Here is a 27,029-nt window from a genome sequence, read left to right on the forward strand (position 1 = left end):
TTTGCCGGTCTCAGTGTTTGATCCAGATCCTCCTACGTATGGATCCAGACAACACGGATCAGACCATATAGCTAATCACAAATTTCTATGAGACTGTTTTTAGGAGTTGGAATAGTAATAGACCATTTAGCATGAGTACAGTAACATACAGTATCATTTCTAGGCTGACAATAGCAAGGGGGAATGCATACGTGCTTTGCCAAGCGGCTGCAAGGCTTGTGGTTTTTTTGTTGTGGTAACGTGGCACATGGTAATGAGTCTGTCATTTGGTTTGCTCCCCTGACATCCTTTACTGTGAATGAAATCTTGAGGAACAGAAAGGTTTGATTCTTCTTTTGTACCAATTAGGTCAAAAATCAGCCCAGTAAAAATAGTGGAGTTATTGTAATGGCATAAAAAGAACCTACACTCAGTGATTGCATATAAAAATAGTAAGGATAGATCCCTCCATGAAAGGAAAAAAACAGTTGAGGAGAAGAATCAGGCCATCAGTATACACACATAGTTACTTGAAAGATGTTACAAATGGCCCTCTAGTTGGTAGGAGTGGTTTGTTGTTGTTGTGTTTTGTTTTTTTAATCAGTGAGCTTCAACAAATAACAGAAGAAATAACAAAACATAATAATTAATTTGTTCTCTGGAAGTGGATATTATCTGTTACACCTTGCCCATTGCCCCACATACACAGCAGGAGGAAGCAGAAGCACTGTTTACTAGGACAAGTTAAAAACCAGAAATACAACTATGTTTTCCTACATAATAGTCTGTGCAGGAGGCACAGAGACAAACCAGTGTTTCTCTTTTTAAATAACCAGGCCACTCAATGGCAGCTTTCACAATAATTTAAACCACTGCTCCCTTGGGTATGCAATTACCAAAGTATTAATAACAACAAGCAAAACACATCTTTCACCAGCAGCACAGGATGCAGTGCTCTCTGTTTTCAATATTCCCCAAGAGAATGTGCCTTCCTCTGCATTGCTTCCACGTTTCCGCATTCCGCTGTACTTACTCAGAATAAGGACATTTGACCATCTGGATAATTATACCCAAGCCAGAAGAGGTGGCCTTCTAATATTTTAAGATAGGTATGTAGTATTAAAAACTAAGTGATGCAAAGGTGCTGGCGTTTCTCACAGATTTTTTAATGCCATCACACAGGATGTGAAATGCATTCTCTGCTGCTTCTAAGATTCCTGTTGAAAGCTGCCCACCAAAGCTAGAGCATGGTACTCTTCTCCAGGACACCTCTCCAGTCAGAAAGCACTTTGGCAAGGGCTGAACGGCAAATGCTGGCTCAAAGGTTCGCAGTCTTCACAAGGAAGCGCTTGGTGCAGAGTTCTGACTTACCGGGGTCTACATGTGCAGATGTCCTGGCTGAAATCTCCATCTGGAGAACAAAATAGCGTTGTGTCTAGCTCTGGGAGGACAATGGTGCCTTTGTAGAGCCGTTCATTTCTGTTTCCTACAGGGACATTTCCAGATACCTTTACTCTAATTTTTCCATCATTGAAATGACTTGGAGATGGTATCGAGCTGATTTAGAATGAACTATAAAATGTTAAGTTGTCCCCATTTCAAAAACATGTATTTTTAAATACCAGGCTTGACATCAAAGAAACTGACTTAAAGTAACGCAAGTAGTAAAAGCATGCAGCCCACCTCAGCTTTACCAAGTCAGGCCCTCAGAAAACGTGTTTCTCCCCAAAAGCGGCGCCCCAGGAGCGGTTGTGGTGGGGTACTTCACAGCCTGAGAAACCCCAATTTTATTTACCCATCGTAGCTGGGGGCCACGGCGAGCTTCTGTTTGCCCCCCCCCCGGCAGCAGCAACTGATCCAGAACATCACAGCTTTTACAGCACATTTGCTCGGTGCAAATCGAGTTTCACTACTTAAATTTTGGATGCTGTTAAAGACAAAAAAAAAAAAAAAAAAAAGCAGCAGACGGAATCAAGTTATCTCCTAATGTGCAATTAACCCCGTTAAATACACGGCCTAAAACCTCGTGAAGAATCCTTCTGACGAAAATCTTTGCCCGAAAAGGGCACGTTGCCAGCTGCAGCTGAAGTGGCACTCTGTAAACGAATCTCACCTCATTTAATTCTCATTTTCTTTTTCTTATGCTAATACCCTTCATTTTCACCTCCAGCGCAGGAAGAAAAAAAAAAAAGTGATATATTTTTTTAAAGTGATTTTAATCACGGTTGAACTCCGAGAGAATAATTTTTAAAGAAATGACGGTGGGCCCAGGGGAACAGACCGCCCCCCCCCCCCCCCCCCCCTCCGAGGTGCTGAGCGGGGACCCGTGAGGCGCTGAAGGCCGGGGCCGGGCCGCGGCAGCTCCCGCCCCGTCAGGGCGGCGCGGGGAGATGATGTCAGGGCGGGCGGGCCGCCATGGTGCCCGGGCGCTGAGGGAGGCGGCACGGCCCGGCCCGGCTCGGCTCGGCACGGCTCGACCCGACCCGGCACCATGTCGGGGCCGAGCGCCGTGTCGGATCCCCAGCACCCTGCTCGGTTACTGCGGGCCCTCAGCTCGTTCCGCGAGGAGAGCCGCTTCTGCGACGCGCACCTGGTGCTGGAGGGCGAGGAGATCCCGGTGCAGAAGAACATCCTGGCGGCCGCCAGCCCCTACATCAGGTACGGCTCGGCTCGGCTCGGCTCGGCACGGCGCTCCGAGGCCGGGCAGGGCGGCCCCGGCAGCCATGGGAGCCCCGCTGCCGCCGGGGGGCTCAGGGCAGGGCGTTGAGCCAGCCAAAAACGCCCCAAAAAGCAGCCGTGGGGTGGGAACATGGAGCAGGGGTAACTGCGGGGCTCCTCTGTGCGTGTCCTGCCATCGGCAGGCGGCAGAGATATTTAATATGACCCGAAATAGGTGCGGGTCTTCCGGTACTCCATAAAAGCTGGGTTATCACAAGTCTTCAGGAGGCTCTTCCCGGTGAGAGGACGTTCCTGCCAGCTGCAGCCTGCTGCCAAGTCCTCACGGAACCTGCGGGTGCTGGGCTGGCTGAGGATGGGGAGGCTGCGCAGCTTCCCCCCTCAGATTTCGTGGTTTTGTGTGCTTTTAGGAAGTATGATGGCCGTTATAAAAGGGCCTCGGTGTTCTCAGGTATAAATTACAAATAAATGGAAGGTAAAGTTGGCGGTTAACTTTTATAAAGGATGTTGAGCCCAGACAGACCTGAGGGAACATTGCTTCCCACCTATAGCAACGAGCTGGCAGGGCTCAGAAATAAAACAGCATCAAATTCACCGAGAAGGAAGATTTCCAAGAAACACACCAAGGAGTTTGCATACCCATAATCGTTTTTTTCCAGTGCTGCTCTTGAGAAGCAATTGTGGAAGGCTGTGTTGAGAGGCAAATCAAAGGCATGACATAAGTATGAGCAGTTGACTCAATACTCACATAATGCCTGAATCTTTTTTAGGCTGTTGTTCATCGCATTTGAGATGAGCCGCTGCCATATCCAAAATAAAGCTTTGGGAGGCTCGCTTTAGATGGAAAGAGGCCACGTTCTTGGAAAAATTGCTGTTCTATGGTAACAGCAGTACAGATGTACATGAAACATGCACTTTTTTTACTGCAAAAAAGACCGTGTCGTTAAGATACCATTCTACAGAAAAGTACTTTTTCACAGATTTTCATCTTCATGTATTGCATTTTGTTGTTCGTCTCTGAAAAACGTGCTGGGAAACACGAGTTAGGTGTGTGAGGAGTCAGGGTCAGACCTAACTGCATTAACAACAACAGAACTTGTAGTCATTAGAGTTGCAGCTTTTTTTTTTTTTATATAACTCAAAACTGCTCAGGTTCAAATCCAATGAAGGAACTCATTAACTATGTGTGAAAGTAGGTTACATGCATTAATATATGATTTTGTGGTGGTTTTTATTTTTTTTTAAGCTTACTCATGTCTTGTCCTTGGGCTTGCAAGATACAAAGAACCAAAAATATGTGTGCCAAATTCTTCTGCAGCACATAAAGGAACGTGTTTGTCTTACCTACCTTTGCAAAGCCTAATTTCCACCTGTGCTGCCTCTCTTTTCATCACTCCAGCATCTCTCTCGTGTTCCAGCTGGTCTTCATGTTGGCTAGAATCAGTCGGGGAGGTTGCCAGTGTTGGAGCCTTGTGGTTCCAGCTAAAATTAATGTTTCAGTGGCTCTAGAGATAAAATGCATCTCTATGGTACCAAGTTTCTGCAAGTCCCATATATTTTGAGTGTTGTTTTTGTTTTAATAAAATGATTGATTTATGTTTCTATATAAAGAGACTCGGGAATTTTATGTCATGGCATTTTAAGGTTAGATGATTCCAAAGCATGCTCTGGTACCAGAATCTGGTGAAGTCTCCAAATGTCGATTGATTTGAGTTGCTTTCATTTGAGAAATTCCAATATAAAGCTCAGAAAATCTAGCAACTAATTTAAGAAGTAAAATTTGGAAGAAAAATGAGTGGATATGTCGAACTTCGCAGCGAAGCATTGTAATTAGTAGTTGGCATTGCATTTTCTGTATCTGGCTGTGTCATTATGTGTTGTGGCTGTGGGCAAGTTGGTGGGCAGGCTCAGAAGTTGTGTATGGTTTGCATGAACGCTTCGTTTAGGGCGTGAGCAGGAAAATAAGTAGGCATGGACGTTGTGAGGGGGTGGCTGGGTGTGAGCGGAGCCTGTGTATGCTGAAGGATTTGTGTAGCCGTGGAGAGAGGAGCATTGCCTGGCTTGGGTTTTGCATGGATGTTGTTTGGCTGAGCGTTACGAGTAGGGCACTTGTAAATTGCAGTGGTGTGGCGTCCCTCCAGTTATTTGGCAACTGGGCTATCCACACGGCTCAGCGGCAGCTGCAGTGGGAAGAGGAAGAAAGATGTGTGAATGTTTTACTGGTGTTGTCCTTCTTGTCCATACCCTAGCTTCTGCAAGTGCAGGGAAAAAGTGCCAGCCTCATGAATGAGTTTTCAGTGCCTGGGACCACTAAGGCTTCTAATTCTTGTGGTAGCTTAAGGTCTTGCCTCAGCTGCTTAATGTCAAGTTGCTTGCAGTTCTCTTAGGGGCAGCGAGGTCCTGGGTGGCTGTATGAATTCCTACAGAATTTCCTTACGTGTACGGGTTTGTTTCATCCCTTAGTGTGCTCCTGGAGCAAATCCTGGCATTTGTTAAAGAAAATAACGAGAGAAAAAAAAAGAAGTCTTCCCACATATCTCTAACATCTTGTGGTATGTTCCTGAGCCTGAGAAAATGAGGATTCCTGATGAAGAGACTGCCATAGGACAAAGCATGGTTTGGCTCAGAGATACTGCTCTGCATCCCAGAGAAGTTAAATTCGAGCCAGGTTAGCTCATGATTTTCTCTGCTGTAACTACCCAGCAACAACTCTGCACTTTATTGTTTTTTTAACAGTTTTTGTCCTGGCAGGAGCTGTAACATAGCTACCATTGTATTGCGCAAGACACTTTTCTTTGGTTTAATTTGTTTAGTTTGTGACCCTAGTGTAAATTACACTGGCATAAGAGTGCTTTTGACAGAATAAACTATGCTCACACCAGTAAGCGTGGCGTAAGTTGTAGCATATATCCACAAACCTTTTATAGGATAGGTCTGGTCCAAGTATTCCTGGTATCCTCAGCGGTAGCAGCAGATGTTCTCATCTGAGCAGCTCAGTCACTGTCTGGCATGAGCAGTTTGTGGCCAGCTGAAACTTGCAGCTCTCAGTATTTTGCTGCCTTGCCGTCTGCTTGCCTGTGCATCGGGGCGCAGTGAGAACTGCGTTAGCAGAGAGTATCGGGACCCAAGTTCCTGGGTAGGCTTTGCGCTGTCACGCCGCGGTGGTTTTGCTCTCTCAATTAAGTGCTGTTAATTTGAAATTGTTTTCTTGTTGTAGTTATCTCAGTAAGTTTCGTCTTTGGCTTTCACACATCTGCGTGAACAGATTGCAGATGGGTGCATGCACGCTGTACTGTTCCTCGAGGCTTTCTGACTTAATAACAGAGCAGTAACTGTATTTTCATCTTTTTCCAGATGAGCATAATACAGCCAAACCAAATAAAAAATGTAAGATCAAGTACACGTTACTTTCCATTTGCTTATAAATGCTTTCTGTGGATTGATATTGACCAGAAATAACATGACAGCATTTCCATCTTCTTACCTGCGCTGCTCAACCTGCTGAAGCAGACCTTGCAAGACCCTTCTCCGACCTGAAGTCGTAACCTGCCAGCGCTGAGACAGCTTTCAGCGGAGAAGTGCCGTGACCTATCCTCCGTCACCCAGCGCCTGCGCTGCTCGTACCGGCAGTAGCGAAGTCTTCAGGCAGGCAGCCTGCTCGGGCTGCTTCGTGCACAGGCCTGTCTGCGCAGGAGAGGCTGAGGTGGCAGCTTTTGGTACCAGCGCCGCAGAACTGTGCGAGGTGGAGGCCAGTGCGTGCCAGTTGCTACCTTTCTTGCTTGTTTGGTTTTAACCGACATTCATGGGGACCTTTCATAGTCCTTAAACTCTTCAGTTTGGGACTAATTCAAACGACTGCTGAGGCTGGGAGGTATTTGGTGATGAGGTTCTCTCAAGCGCTGGTTCAGCTGAATTGCTCTGTGCTTGTTTCAAGTTTTCAGGTGTCTGCCTGCCCCTTCTGTCAGTGTGGTGCTACAAGCAGCGGTGTAAAGCCATGCCATAGTCAGGTGTTCTTACAAGAGGTTGGTTTCTGTCACTTTCCTGGGGACTTAAGAGGCTGCCCTGGCAGTCTGAACTCTTATAGGAAGGTAGGAACAAATTGTGCCAGGTTTTCCTCCCAAACTTTTAAAGCTGTTTTTCAGACCAGGCTACACTTTCCAAGTGACACTGAAACATCCCCTGTGATGGTTTACTGATACCTGAGTTGTAAATCTCTGCGAAGCAATAAATCAAAAACTCAACCGTGTCCAGAAACTTCGTGTCTGGCACAGCTCAGAAGTGCCAAAACCTGCATTATGTTTGGACAAGTAGTTGGGGGCAACAGTGATAAAGGTATGTGAGGAGATTATGCTTTAAAAAGGATTTTGAAAAGCGCTATGCCAGGCTAGAGTGGGGAGTTGTTAATTACCTTCCTGCTCCAACAAGCCCCTAAAGATGGCCTAGAGGGAGGAAGCAGTAAGGCTCTTTCTTACCAGCTGAAAACAGGCAGACAATACAGCTGGGCTGCTGCTGCACGTCAGGCAGAGGAAGAACAGGAAATTGGAGCACACTGTTTACAAAGGAGCCTTGAGAGGACACTTCATGTTTGGAGTCACGCAGTTCCTATATGTGCACAGTTTGAGGGGCAAGTTGAAGGAGGTGGGGCAGGTTGCTTTTGCACCTGTGTTAACTTTTTATCAAACAAGGCAATTTTGTTGTTAAAAGGGCTTTCTTATTAACCATTTTTCTGGCGTCCTTTAAAGCATATTCTGTAGTTGGGACAGGGCTGTTGTGAAGCTGTTCGTGTGCTGGAAGGAAAATCTGGAGCCAAGTCTGGACACATCTTCCTTTGTGTTCTATTTGCATTGGTCTCAGCTACAACTACAGAAGGAACATTTTCCTTGTGTGGACTGACAAATGTGAAAAACAACTGATGGTCTTAAGGAGTTTATTTGTTCTGTCTAGACCTTTTATTTCACGTACAGTACAAAGCTTTCCCTTTCAGTCCTGCTACTGAGCGTAGTGCTACCTATGCACTGCCATGCCTGAGTCTCCCCTATTTTCCTTCCCCTGTTACATCTTTGCCACTGCTTAGTATTTCCAAGAAAACAAGCAAACAGAAAATAGCTGTTATGGACAGCTCTGAAACTACCTGTTGCCTATCAAGGAAATAACTTCTTAATACCATGTAGTTAGTGGCTGGCTTATGTCCTCAGGCATGTTGGTTTTACATCTCCTGAGTGACTTTAAGCTGTCTGCTACAAGCATTGTTAGTGTTCATGGACACATCTAGGCCTTTGAATTGTAGACTCCTGGCTCTTCCTTCTTGTGCTGGTGAAATCCACGCTTCTGTTTCCTTTTTCCTCTTGGCCGTGTTGTTGCTTTTCATTACAGCCTTGCAGATCTCAGTTTGCCAGCTTGCAGTGTGTTTGGAGTGCTGGTGCTTTCCTCAGGTAGATTCACAGAGATGGACAGTGCTCGTCGCAGCTTCTGGCTGTCATACAACATTGCTTGTGCACTTTGTCTGCTCCATTTTGTACTTCCTGGCAGTTGTGAAAATCTTTCTTAGATTCTGATGCTGCTTTTTTCTCCCATGTGCTCTCAGGATAAGTGAGGTATAAACACCCAAATAAATCAAGTTTTGTCAGCAGGTTCATTGGTGTCTTGCAGATAAGATCGCAATAAGTCACAGGAGTGTTCAGTTTATTAGAGACTTACTACACAGTATTACGTTTCTTAGATTTTTAATGATAATTTTAATGGTGTGGGTAAGGTATTGTAATTGTTCCTTCAAAAGAAAAAAAAGTATTTTTAACAAGCGTTAAAGCAGTGCTAATTTGGAAGAAAACATCTTGAAATAAGGTACAGTTCAGTTCTAGGTTTAAAACAATATTCCAGAAATGTCTTCCTTTGCTCTTGCAACGAAGTCGGTCCTAGCTCCAAGCCGTGGCCTAGTAGATATACCACTGCTGTTCAGCAGGGAGCTAGCTCTTAGTTTCAGCTGCTGTGGAATGGAATCTCACGAATCACCTGCTCAGTGAGTGAGCTCAAACACAGTGTGGAGCACAAAAATGGCATAAATATGAAACTGATGTCATTAACCGAGGAAAAGCCTTGATGAGTACTCCATTGAGCTAGCCTGCTGCTGCTGAGGAATGGGGGTTAAATATCTTCTCCCACCTCTTAACAACAAACAAATGACCTTTCTAAACCCCTTGGCCCAGAAATCCCGCGTTGTTAAAGGTATTCCTGCTGCAGGAAGGTACAGGATGGGCAAGGTGAGGGCTGCGGAGCTCTCCTGGCTACTCGCACCACCAAGGCCTAGCTCTGCGTCGTGCCGCCTACATGGCGCAAGGCCTCGATGCGTGGCGGCCGGCTCCTCAGCGTTGCTTGTTCTTGACTTGTTTGTGAGCTCAGCTGGTTTGTTTGTGTCCCAAATGCAAAGTGTTGACTAGAAAACCCAACAGATGGAAAGTGTCCCATACTTTTTGTGGCTGAGAAGCTGCAAGAGGCTCTTCTTGGAGGCTGTGTTAGTCAAGTGTGTGTTCTGTCTACTTAGGCCTAACTCACGTGTTTAGGCAAGAAATGCTGGTTGAGGGTAGATTTCCAACGGAGATTACAGCCTAGTGCTGGATGAGCTCAGTGTAGTTGGAATAACTTCAGGTTTTAGAGTAAACAAGCTCTTCATTGAGGGAAGCCCATGAGCCTTGAACACGTCTCCCGTGCTGCTGTCGAAGGAATTGCTTTATTCTTTTTCCTCCCCTCATTTAAAAAAAAAGCTTTACATTTTTGACCCAATCTTTCCATCTATAAAAAGTTTAAGTTATTTCTAGCTGTCGTTACCCATGAACCAAGGGAAGCAACTTCTGAAGCAACTTCTGCAGGTTTTTATGCTGAGCTGTTTGGTGGACTGTTTCGCCTTGAGACCAGAAGTTGCAGTTACAGATAATCTTAAAAAGAGAGACATGCAGCAGGCACAGCCAAAACAGTCTGAGAGCTGGCACTCTTTACAGGGTGTGGTGAAGACAGTCTTTTATGTGCACTGCTAAAGGCCAGGGTGCAACCTCAAAGAGAACCTTCTGATTTGGTTGTAAAATACCGTATTGGAGGATGGTGGTGGGTGGAGTGAACTGCTGCATCATGTTTTTGTCTGACCTATTTAATAGAGTAATTATTAATATTTTTTTCATGAAGAAAAATCAGCCTTGATGGGAGGAAAATGTTGCAGATATAAAGGCAGAGAAATTAAAAAGAATTGGTCATTGTATTTGTGAAGTATAGGTAGGACTCAGATTTAACATGGTAAGCTTGTAGTCTGAAGACTCAACCCACGTAAGGAAACCTGGATCAGGAGGAGGCTAAATTGACCTTATGTTTGCATTGAAACCAGAATTCTAATTTTTTCTCCTTACTGATGCAAAACCTTAAAGTACTTGCTTGACATTTTTGGTGTTCTCTGGTGTCTGGTAGTGATCCTGCTCTGACTCGGGACTGAGTCATAGCTGTGAGCGTGTTCTAAGTTTGGTGCGTGTCTTTGCCAGAAACTGTTGTTAGAAATATAGCTTTGTTTTAAAATGCTGTCTTGAGAAGGTCAAAACACTGCTGCAGATAAAGGATACATCAGCAAAAACTGATTTTATTATGCTTTGGTCTAGAATGATAGTTTTGCTATTTTAATGCCAAAATACGCTGGTATAAAAATACTGGCAGAGCTTATGTAGTGTAGACTAGTCCTTATGGCTAATCTGGAGCAAAATCATTAATTTGGAAAGACGGCTGCTTTCAAAAAGAAGAGCATTTCCCTCTTGCCTCCTGAAATTTTGTTTCTGATAGCTTTGTTAGCAGGTCAACGGAACTGCATTGTTAGCAGTGCAATGATGTCAAAGCAGGCAAAGGTTTTGTTTTAACCTCTGGTCTTTTCTCATTGTGAAGCATCAAAAGCAAAGCAACTGGCTTTGTTTCCCAAATTTTCCAATTGTTCTTCACTATAAATATCTTTAACCTACTTGAGGTGAATGTGATCTAGAGCATACTCTTTGGAGGGTGCAGTCTGCAGAAGCGTTTTGTTTCCGTGTTTAGTTAGGTACCAGTATATCCGCATGCAAAGCATGAGAGCGTTCCAAGAATTATACAGCTGGTCCCTGTGTAATTTGTCACGGTTGTAGAAATATCTGTTATCTTTTCATAACAGTTCATAGATAAAGCAGAGGTTTTAAAGATAAAAATATTCCTACAGAATTGTGGCTGACTCCAGAGAGCAAGCTTTATTGGTGGTAGCTGAATTCTTTTTGCTTTTCATGCTGTTTGTTGGTTTATTTTTATTATTACTTTTTGTAAGTATTGCTATCCCCCTCCACCCCCTCAGGTCATCGGTAAAAGGTCATAAAAACAAGTCTTCAGACACATGGTCCCCTCCCGAATGTTCTTCTCATTTGTGTCCCACAGCAGTGCTGTTACAGAGACTTGGCTGTAAGGTTCAAAGTATGGCTGTGGTTTCCTTTGTGTTTGTGGGTTTGTTTTTATGAGAGTTATGTTGGAAGATCTCTCTTAATTTTACTGAGAACTGTGGACAGTTTTCAATTTACCTGGTTTTAATTTTAATGTTTTAAATCAGTTCTATGCTCTTAGATGTGAGTTGTAATTCCTAGCGACACCAGAACTTGTTCTTAAGACCTTGTTTTCATTTTAATGATTTACCTTGCTTATGTTGTTGCTTACGTATACAGAAGAGGTATTGGATTTTTTTTCCTTATTCTGCGTTATGCAGTGACATTTGAGATGACTCATTAGGATTGTATTCCTTAAGTGATGTGGAAGAACAGATTCTAAATTTGTCTAAGGCAGACACACAACATCAAAACACAGCATAAAACCAGTTGTTTGGGTGCCACCTGCTCAAGGTATGGTATATGCCAAGCAGTTCTCCTGACAGGTACAAGAGGTTGGGGTGGATGTTGTGGACTTAGAGGACGTCTGATTTATGTTACCAGAAGCAATTTCAACTTACGATGACGATGCTCTTATTTAAAAAAAAAAAAAAAAAAAAAAGGTGGGGGGACGACGACGGGACACATATGGTTTTAAAACATGTATGGAGTCAAGCTGCTCAAAATGAAATTACTTAAGAAAATAGGACGAAGAAGTTGCCTTGCCTTGTTTTCCCCCCAGCTCGGTATGCATCTCAGGTGTGCTCTGTTCCTGCATAATGGGTTTTCTGCTTGGCTGTGGGCTTTTATTTCCTTCTAAACCTTGATGTTCTGGTCTTTCATCTGAGTTGAGGAAGACTGAGGCAGTCTTTTCTGCTGTGGTTTGGCAAATCAGAATGCTTTTAGAGTAATTAGCAATGCTGTCCTTAGTAGGAAGCTCTCACATGTATTAGAAGCAGCCACCTCTGGCCGGACACATCTCTGCACCTTCATTTGCTGAATACCATTTCCAGGTTTCAGCTGCGCAGATCATGGGCTGAATGAGTCACTGTGGAACAGAGCACAACGGGGAAAGAAAATGTCCCTCTGCCTGATGTACTGACAGGCTGAAAACCTCTGTTCGAGCATGGTTTGGAACTTTTCTTCTAGAGTGAAGTTTGATAGAGAACCGGGGTTAAGTGTTTCACAACCTGCTGTCCACTCTGCACCTCAACTGGGAACAAACATGTTTGGAAACTTTCTCATTCCGGCAGTTGCACATGCTATGACAAGGATACCCAAACTGTTTTGCCGGTGAGGTGTGGAAGTGGGTGCAGGTGACAGCCGATGCTGAGTGATGCAAGAGGAGGCACGTCTGTCTCCATTCCTTCTTCTTATTTACCCCCTACTTCTTTCTCCTCCTTCAGTTTTCCTATCACACTTCCACAATAGACTCTTTTCCATCTTAACCTTTTCCAGCCCAAGCCTAGTGACAATTCATCCTTTCATATTTTATCTTTTTCACCCCTCCACTCTCCCCATCAGGCAGTGGCTGTGTCGCAGGACTGATACAAGCAACAAGGAACACCTCCAGCTAATGTTTGGGAATGGTTCTTATGTCACGGCTCAGACATCTTTGCACCAAAACAGATAACCCAGTAGTTTGTTAGCTAGCAAATGAAGGTTATGAGGCAGACGGATCACTGCTGCTTCTCAGGACACCAGATAGGAATAAAGCTTACCCGACAGTGAGTGGGATGCATTTGCATAGAGTGAATATTTGCCTGCATACAAGTACCTGTAGCTGTGGAATCAATTGATGTGCTCACAAGTTTATTTTTTCTGCTTTGAGTTTGTTTTGGGCAAGCGTCAGTGATGGGTTTGTTTCTTCTCAGGTTAATAACAGCTGCAGCCTGGAAGGTACACAGTAATTAGAACATCTAGCCTGATAAGACCCAAAAACTCTGAGCAACACTCTTGTTACTAGGAGGCGTCCGTGTAAAGTCCGTGCAATGAGGTGATTTAGCTTGGGTGTGTGCAGGTGATGCAGAGATGAAAGTTAGTGATAAATAGCACCGGTCCTTTCAGTCCTTTCCCTGATCTCCCCATTAGCCCTGGTTTGCAACGTGTTTATTATAAGCCTTGCACATGGTTTAAAACCCACGATGTGCTGGCCAGCCCAGGTTCTGTGTGGGTGCTGCTGTGTGCTGGACCATGGCAGTTTCTTGTTATAAAACCAGAAACCCCCAACTCAAGTGTAATCGACACAGGTAAAATTAAGGTGCTTTGGATAGACGTGAAAATCTGCAGTCTGTGTTGGAGTTGCAAACAGACGTGTGTGTGTGTGTATGTTCTTTCATTCAGCTGGAGCTCGTAGGGATGACAAAAGCCGATTCCACGTGGGCAAGGAAGGGGCGGGTGGGGACACGAGCTGTACAGCGGTGCTCGAGCCCGGTGTTTGCTTTGCAAGACCTCAGCTGACAGCTCACAAATCAGCGCCTGCTTTCGCACCACATGCCTTATCGGAAGTCACGTGGGGCCTCACAGAACGTGTTTGGTTTTCCTCATCTCATTCCAAGTGTTAGGAAATAAGCAATTTACTAATCCGAAGCATGTTGTTGTCCTGTTATTTGTATTACAACTTGTGCTAGGTGCTGTACAAGCACGGAACGAAGCGGCTCAGCTTCAGCCCTCTTGCAGCCGACCGTGTGAATCGGAGCAGTGTGACTTGTGACGGAGTTCTGCTCGCAGTTCATAAAGCTCTGACCACAAATATGATTAACTCGAGGGCTAAATTTACCGCCCTTATTCACACTTAAAAATAGCTCCTTATAGACTAGGATTTTATTTGATGTGAGTTGTATCTTGTGAGAAACTAATTTATACTGTGTGTGAGTAACTGAAGCAGAATCTGGCCCTTAGCTAAGTCCTATTTATGTATTTATGTAGTATGAGTGTGGATAGTGGAGGATGGTGACAAATTAAGATGTTTTCAGCCTAGCAAAGCCACAGCTTTTCACATTCAGAAACTTACTGTATGTAAGAATATATTCAAATGAAAGTAGAAATACTTTTAAAGGGTTTATGTAAATGTATGGGTACATATGAAGTAAGTCTTCTGGTCTTTATAATGTATTCTTGGTTGCCTAAAGTGTGAAAATAAAGTTCAAAATGATCTTTCAGCTCTTGGGACTGGTTCCCTTTTGAACTCCTAGGTGTCTTTCCTGGAAAAAGTGCTTGTACTTACAACTGATGGAAAGCAAACTTGGCTGCGTTACTGTTATTTCCTCCTTCTACCTGCCCCACTTCTCCTCCATTCTGTTCAAAAGCACATCGAACTGTTCCTGGTATTTTTAAAGAAATTGCTCCTGAGTACAGTGTCCACTGGTGTAGATGAATATTTAAAGCCTGGCAGAGCAGAACACGGTCCGCTTCCTAGAACTGTGAGCACACAGTTTAGTTAGAGCCAGGCATAGCATTAGGCTGATAACATCATAAACTACACAAAATGGTAATGCAGTCAAAATATTTGTGCTGCCAGTGTATATTCTGATCACATATGCTTATTCCAATGGTTGTTTACTTGTTTGTTTTTTGTTCTTTTTTTTTTAACCTTTACCAAAGCAAATTCTTGTTTCATCTCTCAGCAGAACTGCCATTCTTTTTGAAGTTTTAAGTGATGTTTATGAATGCTTGCAATGAATGAGCCATGGGAAAATTACTTTGGCTCTCTGATGCGTGAATAGTTTGCAAGGCTAACATATTTGTTCTGTTTGGAAATGTGATGAGCAATATTAGAAATCGTGCATATAGCCTTTTCATGCTAAATTCAAGAGAGGCAATTTTCAAATTATATTCTAAGGTTTTAACATCTCTGTTTTATCTGAAGTGATCTAGAGCTTGTTTACTGTCAGTTTCTATAGAAATGAATGCTATGCCCAGGTCACGAGTGCTTTTTATTTATTGATTTCTTTTCTCCTCTCCTCTTAGAACAAAGTTGAATTACAATCCTCCTAAGGACGATGGCTCAACGTATAAGATTGAACTTGAAGGGATTTCTGTTGATATCATGAAAGAGATACTAGATTACATCTTCAGCGGCCAGGTACGATATTAAAATGTGCTAGATGGAAATTGAATTGTTTGGCAAAATAACCTGAGATTTAAAATAGGTTTATCTTTCAGAATTGCAATCAGGAATCTCACTATAAAGTTTAGTACTGAAACAACTTCTGCAAGGCAGAAGAAGTCCACATGTGGGCTCTGCATGTGAAATAGAGACAGAGCTCTGCAAGGAGTTCTCTCCCTTCCTACGGGGGGAAGGACTAAAAGATGCAGTGTTAAGTACTGGTATTAAAATGGTGACTCTCTTCAGTAACCATCTCTAAAGCACACAGCCTTTTACTACTATAAAAGAAAACGAGTGATAGCAATGGAGGTTGAGACTCCATCACTGACCTTATGCATTACAGTACAGTAGGCATCCTCACGTCCAGTTCTCTGGCCTCCTGCTGGCCGTGTGCCCATTCAGAACTTTGTTCCAGTCACCTTAGCAGGAATCAAAGTTGCTGTGTCCATTTTTTTCAGAACCAGACAGTGATTGCAGAACTAGTTTTAAGGTTCATCAAAAATGAAAAGGCAGATATGGGTTGGATTTTTTTTCTGGACATGTGTTTATACAAGTTACTCATTTATTGCAACAAAATTCATTTTAGGTTCTCAGATTAGATTAGCAATTTCATAGTTCCCTCAGGTGCAAACTTCTGCTTGACACCTTCAGTCAAGCTAATGCCTTCCCATTCCTTTGTTGGTTTATAAACATGCAGTAGTCATAGTGATTTCTCATAATTTTTGTACCCTTTAATACTCCCATTTTCCAGCCAGTGAGAATGAGTGTAATGAATGTGGACATGTCATGAAGCAAATGTGTGATAGTAGCAATAACTTCTAAATTAATTCTTTCAGATCAGGCTAAATGAAGAAACAATCCAAGATGTGGTACAGGCAGCTGATCTCCTGTTGCTTACAGACTTAAAAACTCTCTGCTGTGAGTTTTTAGAAGGTTGCATAGCTGCTGAGAACTGTATTGGTATTCGGGACTTTGCACTGCACTACTGTTTGCATCATGTTCACTACCTTGCCTCAGAGTATCTGGAAACTCATTTCCGAGATGTCAGCAGCACAGAGGAATTCTTGGAACTGACTCCTCAAAAACTGAAAGAAGTACTGTCGATGGAAAAGCTCAATGTTGGAAATGAAAGATACGTCTTCGAAGCGGTTATTAGGTGGATTTCTCATGATTCAGAATCAAGAAAGGTCAGGATATCAAAAGGTTTATTTTTTTTGAATATAGTTCAAATCACTGTGCTTACTCTAATTGGTGGGAGCTTAAAATAGAACCATTTAGGTTGCAAAATACCCATAAGATCATCAAGTCCAGCCATTAACCTAGTACTGCCAAGTCCATAGCTAAACCATGTCCCTAAGTGCCACATCCACATCTCTTAAATACCTCCAGTGATTGTGACTCTGCCACTTCCCTGGGCAGCCTGTTCCAATGCTTAACCACCCTTACCATGCGGAAATTCTTCCTAATGTCTAATCAAAAGCTCCCCAGCACAACTTGAGAATGCTGGCTTGCATCCTATCGCTTGTCACCAGAGAAAAGAGACTGACACCCTTCTCACTGCAGCCTCCTTTCAGGTAGCTGTAGAGAGCAATGAGGTCTCTCCTCAGCCTCTTCAAAACAGGACATTTCTAAACAGTCCTGGTTCTCTCAGCTGCTCCTCCTAAGCCTTGTTTTCTGGGTAGAGACCGTAAAGACACTGTTGGCATTTAATGACATAATCTTGATCTCAGAGAGAGGGAGAGCAAGTGGCCCATTTGTAGTGAAACTTCAAAGGTTTCTCAGTAGCATTGCTGTAGATTTTGCTACTACTTCCAAATATCAAAGATACTCCTTAAAGTTTTTGATAGATACAGAAGTACCTGTAGGTATGGGTGCCTCAGTGCTGTTCTGTAAAGTCTGGGGAACGTTGTTGCATTTGCCTCTTCCTGTAGGTTCACATGAAGGATGTCATGTCAGCAGTGTGGGTGTCAGGCCTGGATGCAGCATACTTACGGGAGCAGATGATGAGCGAACCGCTGGTACGGGAGATTGTCAAAGAATGCAACAATATTCCGCTCACGCCACCGCAGCAGGGAGAGGCGATGCTGGCCTCCTTCAAGCCCCGGGGCTACTCAGAGTGTATTGTGACTGTCGGTGGGGAAGAAAGAGTGTAAGTACTAAGTGGCATTGCAGGTTGTCACAAATGGCCAAATCCAACCATCCAGCATCCACAGTGCATCTGAAAACACAGCTTGTTTTCCATGCACCTAACCTGCTTATTAGTATTTAATTTGAGCTTGGTTTTGAGCTGGTCAGCCACACCTAAAATACCTTCGTGAATGATTCAGCAATAAATAGTTATTTTGTGATAATTTTCTGAAATTCTATGTGTGGTAGACTTAGAGTAGGTCACGTTGTTTGTTCCGTAAATGTTGGCTGTTTTTTTAACTGAATAGATTTTACTCAAAATAAGCACAGAACATTGGAGAAACTCTTTTCTAATGATGTGAAAAGCATCTATAGTAAACCTGAATAATAATGAATGTGTGCTTTAACTGTTTTGCTTATAGTAGCTGTGGTTCCAAAGAACATTATCAGTGCATCTGAGATGCCAGGTGAAAATCTGTGTTCCCCACAGTCCCGTTCTTTGCTTGAGTTACTCATGCAGTGGAGGAGATGGTTTTGTCCAGTTTAAGTTTAGCACTCTAAAAGTTAGCTCTTTATAGAAGTGAAATAAAATACTCAGACATTTAACGTTTTGCATATCAAGTTGCACTCTCACTTTTCTGAGACATTACTGAAAATCTCCATTGGTTCTTCTCAGTTTGTTCAGAGTTCCTTATAAAAATAATATGGGCAGATACAATATGAATGATGTGCCCCTGCTTTTTATGTCATCAGTTTGTACAAAACTAAACTTGCATTTGGTTTGGGGATTTTCTCCTTGCCGGGTAAATGCCATGCTTTATGAATGTACATTGCTGTGGACAGAAGAGTTTCAGACACAAGTGGTTAACAGTGAACTTGTAAAACTATGTCTCAGTTTTGTTCGTTTGTTCCTCACCTTGTGTTCAGATCACGGAAACCAACCTCAGTGATGCGGTGCATGTGTCCTCTTTATGACCCCAATAGGCAGCTCTGGATTGAACTTGCTCCTATGAGTATTCCAAGGATCAATCATGGAGTATTATCAGCAGGTAAAGGGAAACTTTGTGTTTGTAAAGGCAATATCATGAAAACTTACCAGTGCCTCAAACTATGTTCATGATGTTTTTTTGTCTTTGCACTGGGCTTATTTCATGCTTCCCCTTTGTCTGGCCAAAACATCACTTTATTCTGTGAAACTTCCTGTTGTTTGAGTGTCTTAAAATGATGATTCCCACAATATTTTGTGGGAACCTACTCATCTGTCTCTTCAGGAATATTCCATGTTTTAAGTAAATTCTAGTTGTTGCATCATTGAATATATTGAAGAGTGTCTGCAGCAGTAGACTTAAGCACAGGTAAAAATAAGTGTTTTTACCTTCTCTGGCCCAGAGTTTGACCTGTGACTGGTCTGAACCTCTTAGCAAAGTCTAGGATACAGCTCACCAGTCATGTTGTCTTGCTCAGTGTACAGGTGTGAATCCTGTTTTTAAGATCACATCATATTTTGTTTTACAGAAGGATTTTTATTTGTGCTTGGTGGTCAAGATGAAAACAAGGGAACGCTAAGCTCTGGCGAGAAATATGATCCAGATACCAATTCATGGAGTTCCTTGCCACCGATGAATGAGGCAAGCTCCTTACTTAACTGTTGGAATTTATTATTATTATTTTACTTTGGCAAAATGTTCTGTTGCTTTGCAAAATTTTATTTTGAGGTTCCTGTCATTTGCATTTTGTTCATTCAAAACCATGCTACAGATTTTCTACTTACATCTTGTTACTTATGGTTCGATAATGACTGCAGGGTCTGGAAAACCTGGTGAAGAGCTTGTCGTAAAGCTGAACCTCAGGAATTCCACACTGAGGCAGTATGCTTAATGCTCTGTGTAGACCGACCGACCTAAATATGTGCATCAGTTTCCCTTACTTGTATGCCAGAGAACTCTTAAATGGATAAAGAGATTGGACTGTGTAGAATAGACAGAGGACAGGCAAGATATAGAAGTTGGTTTGCACAGTCACACTTATTGACTCAAACAAAACTTAAATCTGTTTCCTTCTTAATGTTTACATCCCATCAAAAAGGAACAGTTTATTATTTGTATTTGTTGTTCTTAATGTGCCTGTGTTTTTTATCTTCTAAAATCAGCACAAGTTGTTTATTAAGAAATTGGTGTTTGCCACAGGATTTTCCTTATTAAAGTCTCTTACTGGCAAGGGCTTGTAGTTGTGCTCAAAGGAAGTCCACATTTGTAGTTGTGATGCATTATGTTTCTTGTTTACTATGAGTAAGACAGCGAAGGTAGCTGTGCTGTTTACAAAACAGAAGGGATGCCTTTTCACAGATTATGGGTCCAGATTTTGCGACTGTAGAGACTTGAAAGCAGCAGCTTCATCTTGGAGGCCGCTACTATGCAAACTGAAATATGGCCAAGCTCTGTTCTTAGATTTCTGCAGGGTCCCTTCTGCTTTTGCTGCTGTTTGAATACCCTTTGTATTGTTTAACTGAAGAGTTTAATAATGTTCATTGTGAGACTGAGCCTTAACTTTTTAATAAATAGATGCAAACCCCACATAAATAATGCCAGTATCACTTTGCTGACAGATATGAGAAAAAGAGATCGTATTGATTTATTCAGAACAGCAGTTATGTTATACAGTGTTGCCTTTATTGCTATTCCTTAGGCACGACATAATTTTGGTGTGGTGGAGATTGATGGAATTCTGTATATTCTGGGAGGCGAGGATGGTGAAAGGGAGCTAATCTCTATGGAGAGCTACGATATTTATAGCCGTACCTGGACCAAGCAGCCAGACTTGACTATGGTTAGAAAGGTAAGAACTACATGGTACACTATCACATTACTTGCTGTTAAACAGTTAAAACCAACCCATGTATTTTAACCCTTTGTTTCAAGTAGAAAATATAACCATTCTCAAAATGAAACAAGCACCTTCTTTGTATATAAAATTTGTGGCTGAAAACTTTAATGTACAGCATTGTTTGACATGCAGTACAGGTAACCCAAATATATGTGTGTGCATGTTTATGTGGGTAGCTTTGAACTCTTGATGTTGTGTGTTTGCATGTAATCTTAGGTGTACTTTTTTCTTTTTTATCCTCAAGATTGGCTGCTATGCAGCTATGAAGAAGAAAATCTATGCAATGGGTGGAGGCTCCTATGGAAAGCTCTTTGAATCTGTTGAATGTTATGACCCTAGGACTCAGCAGTGGACAGCAATCTGTCCTTTGAAAGAGAGAAGGTGGGTAAAAACGGAAGGCAGGAGGAGAGGGAGAACTAGATTGCAAGAGTATATTCAGTCAGAAACCTCCAAAACAGTCACAAAAGCGTTTGGTTATTTACTTATTTAAATAAAGGAAGAGTTGACAGTTCATGTCATCAGTGTTATATCAGTTTATGCTTGATATCATGTACAGCCTTTTTAACACCGAAGTGCTGATGCTCTGATTAGAGGTAGTTGCCTTTTCTCCTCTGACAAATCCGTAAATATTGCTGTTAGAAAGCCCTGTGAATTTCACTGTGTCTTTCTGATCATGGTGGCCTGTGATTGTAATGCCAAGGTGTGGCTGATTAAAGATAAGTATCTGAGTGATAAATATGGATTCTGTAGGAATATGCTTCTTATGTTCCAAGCAACACTATCCTGATGCAAAATGAAAAGTAGAAATTGTAGGTCAATTGGAGCTTCAGAATTGTACTTGCTGTTTTATTCTTTTACATGGTCTGAAGTAGGTGCTTATAATCATGACTCATCTAACTTTGTCAAATATATAATGTGTTGATAAAAATACATGTGTACAGCTAAAAAATATATGTAAAAAATGAGAAAATTCAGATGGATGAAATGGTTTTGATATATCTTCTGTGTGTTTTTTTTTTCCTCCTCTCTCTCATTTGGATTTTCAGATTTGGGGCAGTGGCCTGTGGAGTTGCCTCTGAGCTTTATGTATTTGGCGGGGTCAGGAGTCGCGATGACAGTCAAGCTAGCGAGATGGTGACGTGCAAATCTGAATTTTATCATGACGAGTTTAAAAGGTAACTAGTTAGAGCTGTATGCATATGCTCCGGTCATAATTGACAAGCTTTGGTACTTGCAGTGTTTTCTTCTTGCACATAACAATAAATTGGACAACTTTGCTTATTTAATCCACTAAATTGCAGTAAGACTTTACTGTGAGAAATCTCAACTATGACTATGGAGATTACCAAGTCTGTATTACAAGATAAAGACTTTTATGGCTATCACCTGTATAAAAGCACACAAAAATGAAACAGTAGTTGGAAGTTTATTATATAATTTTATTCTAAGGTGTGGATGTAAAGAGGTTTTAATTTTTGTTTGAAAGGGTCTTCTGTGTTAAGTGACGTACAAACTAGCTATTATCAAAAGAAGCTGGAGAAGAAATGCTCTTCAAGGAGGTTATAGGAAGCAGACACAGAAGTTCATGCTGCTGATGCTCCCTAGTGTTTTCTGTTCCCTTGGTGTGGGGAAATGCTAAAAGCTAATAAGCTTTTAGGCAAGAGGTGTTATATAGTTTGGATGGTGATATATAGTTCATATAAGTCTATGCAGTCATGCAGTCTAAGCTCACACGTAATGTGTAGTTTGAAAAAGTTTGCAGTTTCTGGCCCAGTGCAGGTGAGTTGGTGGTGCCACCTGCTGTCTGCAGTGCAGGTGTCTGCAAGGCAGCATTTCTAATAGTGCATTTCTCTGAGTTTGTTTGGTGTGGCATCCCAGAGGTGTTACAGGATTCATGTAGTGCTATGATACCAATCCAGTCACTTCAACTCTTAATCTAGGACCCTCTCTGTTGTGTGAGTGCCACGAGGGCTGTGCTGGCACAGAGGTAGCAGCAGGTAATGTGACTGCTGAGCTGCTCGCAGAGGCATATGTTGAAGGCTGCTTTGCTTCATCCTTCTGCCTTGCCAACACACATAATTCGATCTTAAAGTTCAACCTGGTGTAAATTTGTGCATGGGCTCCAGGCTGCTCCCGGGCTCCAGGCGCTGCCTGGGAGACCAGGCTGGTTACCAGCTGGGTGCCAGCTCTCTGTGCCGTTCCGCAGTTGCCTCTGCCCTCTGGTTTTGGAAGAGCCCCTTGTTTTCATCCTCCGGAGTGAGAAGTGATGGTACGTAACCAGGAGAGGGTGCTGTGTTACCGCGCTGTTTTATAGCATTAGCTAGCGGGGACTAGCACCCGGTTTCAGACGCTTTCTGAGTGCCGTGCAGGATGAGTGCCACTCATCGAAGCCATGGCAGTGCCTGAGAAGCCTGAGCTGTGCTTGCCTGGGGAAGAGAGAAAATAGTCGTAAAGGGACTATGCTTCAAAGTGAAGTTAGCAAATTGTTCTGCCTGCCAAATACCAAGACAAAATACTCTATTGTCTGGCACTGGCCTTTGAAGTCAGATTGAATCTGGAATATTATAATAATTTCATTATAACAGTGTTTTGCAAATATGAAATGAATACCAAATGAAGGCAAGCAGACTCTCTGGAAAACATGAGGGTGTTTCCTCAGCTGATTCAGTAAGAGCAGAAAACAAATCTAAATCACTTTATTTGGAGTGAAGCATAAAAGCTTAAATTATGTGCTTCTCATAAATCTGTGAAAACCATATGCTAAATACTGGTGAGTGTGTTTGATCAGTCAAGCAGTTCCACTTGCACTGGGTGTCATGTGCTCTGCTGTGCATCCTTACTCTGAATAAAGCATAACTCATGCTATAAATTTTACCAAAAGTAGGCAATGTCTTCGTCCTACTTCCGTAGTGCATAGTTAATGTGATGCATGCAAAGACTGCTTCTTCATCTTAATGCTATGTGATTTTTACAAGATGATTAATTTATTATTGACAAGTACATTCATTTCTTCCGTGATAGTTTCTGAAACAAATAATAGTAATTAGTCTTCAAATCAGCAGCTTCAAGAAGTCAGGATGAAGGAAGTAAGCACCTTGAAACTCCAAATAGTGTATTCCTTTTTTGGTTACAATGAAGAAATAATACTGGAACTGTTTAAACCTGAAATACCACCACAGACTGTGTGCATATATGATTGACAAAAGTCCAGAAGAGCAGAGGTAAAAGAGAAGGCTTGTAGAAAGGATAAATATGTTTGGAAGCTTACTTAGTAACTGCGGGCCAAAAGTACAATGTATAAATTTTAACAGTGTATATCCAGAAAGGCTCTCAAAACAAAATTCATAGCGGCTTTTTGAATAGCTGCATATCGTTATTGCATACTTCCTAACGAACTACAGGCTTTTCCAGCTGTGTTTAAGTAACTTCAGAACTCTCGTGTTTGCTTTCTTTTTGAATGGAAAGAGCTTTTTGTACTGAGTTCAACCATCAGCTATTGCTGGTTCAGTTATGTGTAGCAATGCACACATGTGATTTGCATCATTTTTTCATATGTGTGGACACAGCCCTCATTACCTGAGAGGAAAGGATATAGCGTTATCCTAGGCATCCTGAGTCCATGAGGAACTGAGTTATGGGTTTTAGGTAGGCATTTGCACTTGTATCAGTATATAAACTGGAATAAATCTGTTTTGAATTGGATTCAAGGACTGAGGCTTAACTTGTTTGATATTGCTTACTTGGACAGTAACTTAGTCCAGAATAATTCACTGTGCGCAGTCTTTCAGAATTGTTATTCTTCCCCATGACACACACTTCTCTAAAGACTGAAATATGCTGAGATCTTCATATGAGCCAAAAACAAAACAAAACAAAAAAACCACCAACATTAAGAATCCTGTTAAACTGTACTGTATAAACAAGTAATAAAATAAATGAAGTGAGATGGAATACTAGCATACACATGAAATGTGGACTGGGTAATGTAGTAAGTCATTCTCATTATATTTGAAGTACTTCTGTAACTGAAATTTTTCAGTTAATAAATGTTTTGTTAGCCTGTTTTTAAGACGTGCATGAGTGAATTTAAGTAAACTGTGGATAGGAAGTATATACAACTGGGCTGCAGGGTTTTTTGAGGATGTAGACTTTTTTTTAAGGACTATGGACTGAGCTCTGTGTACATTGCATCCTTGTTTTAAAAATACTGCTCAGGATAAGAATTGATTTTAAAAACGTGAGAGATGAGTAACATGTATGTCAGAGGTGCTGGTGGAGCCCTGTCCTTGAGTATAGCCACTGATTCTCTCTAAGTGGGATAGTTTAGTGTTTTTTTTGTTTGTTTATTTTGTTCTTAAATTATTCTTATTTTTAATTCTTACTAGCTCCTAGTTCAAAATTTGCAGATATCTAGGGGAATAAAAGTGAGATGCTCCTTCTATAGCAGTAGTTGGTTAAAAAAACACATTACTTTTGCTTCTGGAACATCATAGAAATAAGAAAATGCTTTCAGTGGTATGTAAATAGTAAACCAAACAAACTTGTAGTATTAGGGAGGTTTGTCCATATGGTATGCAGGAATCTCATTAGAAGGAAATGCTTATGCAAATGTAATGAGAAAACTGTCTGACTGATAGTGCTGTCAGATAAGCAGAGCACAGAAGAGGTTTTCATTCATTTGTAGGCTTCCTTTCACAGCTGCTATGAGCTTAAGGTGACGTGTGCGAATACACTGGGTCTGCTTTGTGCCTCTATTTACTTCTCATTTGGAAATAGAAGTTACCATCCCGCTTAGCACATACAGCAGTTAAATTAATTTTTTTGTTTGTATCACTTTAAGACTGAAAGAAATCTGGATTCCTTCCCCCTTTTTAAAAAAAAAAAAAAATCTGTGGAAGCATATTTCAGTTTCACAGTAATTGTGTTTGCCCGTGGTTACGCGCCTCTGCCGGTCTCGGATTCCGTTTGAGCAGAGCTGTCCTGGAGAAGTACGTAAGAGCTGTGTTCCGAGGAGTGTTTTCAAATTCCTGAAGACTGTGAATTTCTTGTATGGTGTTTTTTCCATACTGTTCCAACAGTAGGCACAGCCCACATGGAGCTGGAGCTTAGTCAAGTTCTGATGAAACGTGACCCCTTGCCCTTCCTGTCTTTGTTCCTTCCTAGTTCTAACTGCTAAAACTGCTGTAAGCGTTCCTGAAAAGTTGGGACTGTTTTTAAAGTGTGTGTGTTGAGAAAGGTTGAGAAGGAATTTTCACAAGCGGCTGCAGATACTTTAATATTTTCTTCCTTGATGTGCGGTAGTAAAACGATTGGGTCCTGCACTTTTCACTTTAAACTCCAGAGCTTTGATTATCTAGTGCAGCCAAATCCCCAAAGTTCATGTGATTTCCAAACTTGATCGGTAGCTAGCCTAACCCATCTAGTGTACTTTTCCTTCCTTGAAGTAGTATTCTTTTTGCCACTAAAAAAAAATAATCTTCCTCATCCATTTCTCTACCACTTAATTCAGTTTTCTTAATTCTAGGTAACTTGCTACTAAAAATAAAAATATTGAATGTGTCCTCTTCCCATAGTAAGGAAAGAAAGCTAATGAAATATGCTAAAAAGTGTTCTGCTGTGTAACAGAGTTCTTGAATCACTGCAGATTTCATTTCTTCATTGCTCGTTTGTTTTCTTCTGTGACAGCTACAAACCTTGCCATTCCTTTCTGCAGCATTGTGGTGTTCAGTGTATAGCATAGACAAAAAATAATAATAATAATGGGCAGCTCATCCTTTAATTTGGTCTTTAAAAATTGATCCTTCCAAGACCATTAATATGTAGTAGCTTCTCTTTCAGTGCCAGGAAAGAGGCTTGCTTCTGAATCATGAGTTAGGATGAGACAGAATTTTCCAAGGCCAGCGATATCCGTGAGAGTATTTCCTGACTTTTCCCTCAAATTAACCAGGTGTGGCATTGAAAATGGATGGTACTGTTGTCAAAGGCTTTTCAAACTTTCCTGTTTTCTGTAAATTACTTAATACAAGATCCGGGAGCAGTCATCTAAAATAACATTGATTTGTATGTCTTCAGGATCTATCAGTTGTAACTATGACAGCATCTGCCAAAGTGCCGCAGCGTTTGTAGGAAGTGATTTCAAAACCATGGGGAGGGTGCTGACAACTCTAGAGGAATGGAACACCTCTATAAACCCATGTCTCTCAGGGGTGACGGGGTACATACTTACCTGGCTTCCAAAAGCTTCGACACGGAACCTGCTTTGCATGTGGCAGGAAGATCAGGCTGATATGGTGTTGAAATGGGGGTGTTCTTAATGTGAACGCAGGGGAGCTGTAGGATTACAGAATGAGCTAGGAAGTGCTTGAAAAGAGCCTGATACGTGACTGGGAATTTCTCTTCCCCTTCCACGGAAGGGGCATTTCTTTCCCCAAATCCCTTACCATTTTGAGTTCCAATCTCTTATGCCTTGTTTAAAATGAAGTATAGCCAAGTGCTGTGTTCTTCCTCCCGGGCAGGGGATTTCGTGTTGCTGGTAAAGTGCGATTAAAGAAGTTAGGGAATTGTACGGGGGAAGGCATTGCTTCATAACGAGGACTCGCTAGCAACGTGGTATTTCCCCTGCTATGGACTGTTAAGGCTTACACGTTTTCACGATTTTGCTGATTTGAAGACAAAATTGACTAGAATTTTCTTTGTAGGGAAAATTGACTGATGTAGCTGTTGGTGGGGAAAAAAAAGGCTCTTACATGCCTGCTTTTCTTTCACACTGGGCATCTTCAAGAAGAATTTATTTCAGATTAGATTACACAGATGAGTGAAGCAATTCTGAAATAAATAAATTCAAGATAAAG

The 27,029-nt window shown here is 41.9% G+C and overlaps 1 protein-coding gene and 1 long non-coding RNA gene across 2 annotated transcripts in view; one reads left to right on the forward strand and one right to left on the reverse strand.

The window, feature by feature from the left end:
• Positions 1-694: 694 nt before the first annotated feature.
• Positions 695-2,164, reverse strand: LOC118172956. The gene is made up of 2 exons (XR_004753935.1): positions 1,775-2,164; positions 695-1,390 (listed from the first exon to the last, which is right to left on the reverse strand). It is a non-coding gene; the product is annotated as an uncharacterized LOC118172956 (long non-coding RNA).
• A 200-nt stretch (positions 2,165-2,364) lies between these two features.
• The window catches only part of GAN (gigaxonin), a 28,411-nt gene continuing 3,746 nt past the window's right edge, over positions 2,365-27,029 (forward strand). Inside the window, exons 1-9 of the mRNA XM_035337147.1 lie at positions 2,365-2,637; positions 15,030-15,144; positions 16,005-16,355; positions 17,100-17,317; positions 18,223-18,344; positions 18,811-18,923; positions 19,981-20,130; positions 20,423-20,559; positions 21,225-21,353. Of these exons, the coding sequence (XP_035193038.1) occupies positions 2,471-2,637; positions 15,030-15,144; positions 16,005-16,355; positions 17,100-17,317; positions 18,223-18,344; positions 18,811-18,923; positions 19,981-20,130; positions 20,423-20,559; positions 21,225-21,353 (1,502 nt within the window). The 5' untranslated portion in view covers positions 2,365-2,470. The remainder of the gene's footprint in view (positions 2,638-15,029; positions 15,145-16,004; positions 16,356-17,099; positions 17,318-18,222; positions 18,345-18,810; positions 18,924-19,980; positions 20,131-20,422; positions 20,560-21,224; positions 21,354-27,029) is intronic.

Source organism: Oxyura jamaicensis, chromosome 11 (genome assembly GCF_011077185.1).
Source record: "Oxyura jamaicensis isolate SHBP4307 breed ruddy duck chromosome 11, BPBGC_Ojam_1.0, whole genome shotgun sequence".
NCBI classification, from domain to species: Eukaryota; Metazoa; Chordata; class Aves; order Anseriformes; family Anatidae; genus Oxyura; species Oxyura jamaicensis.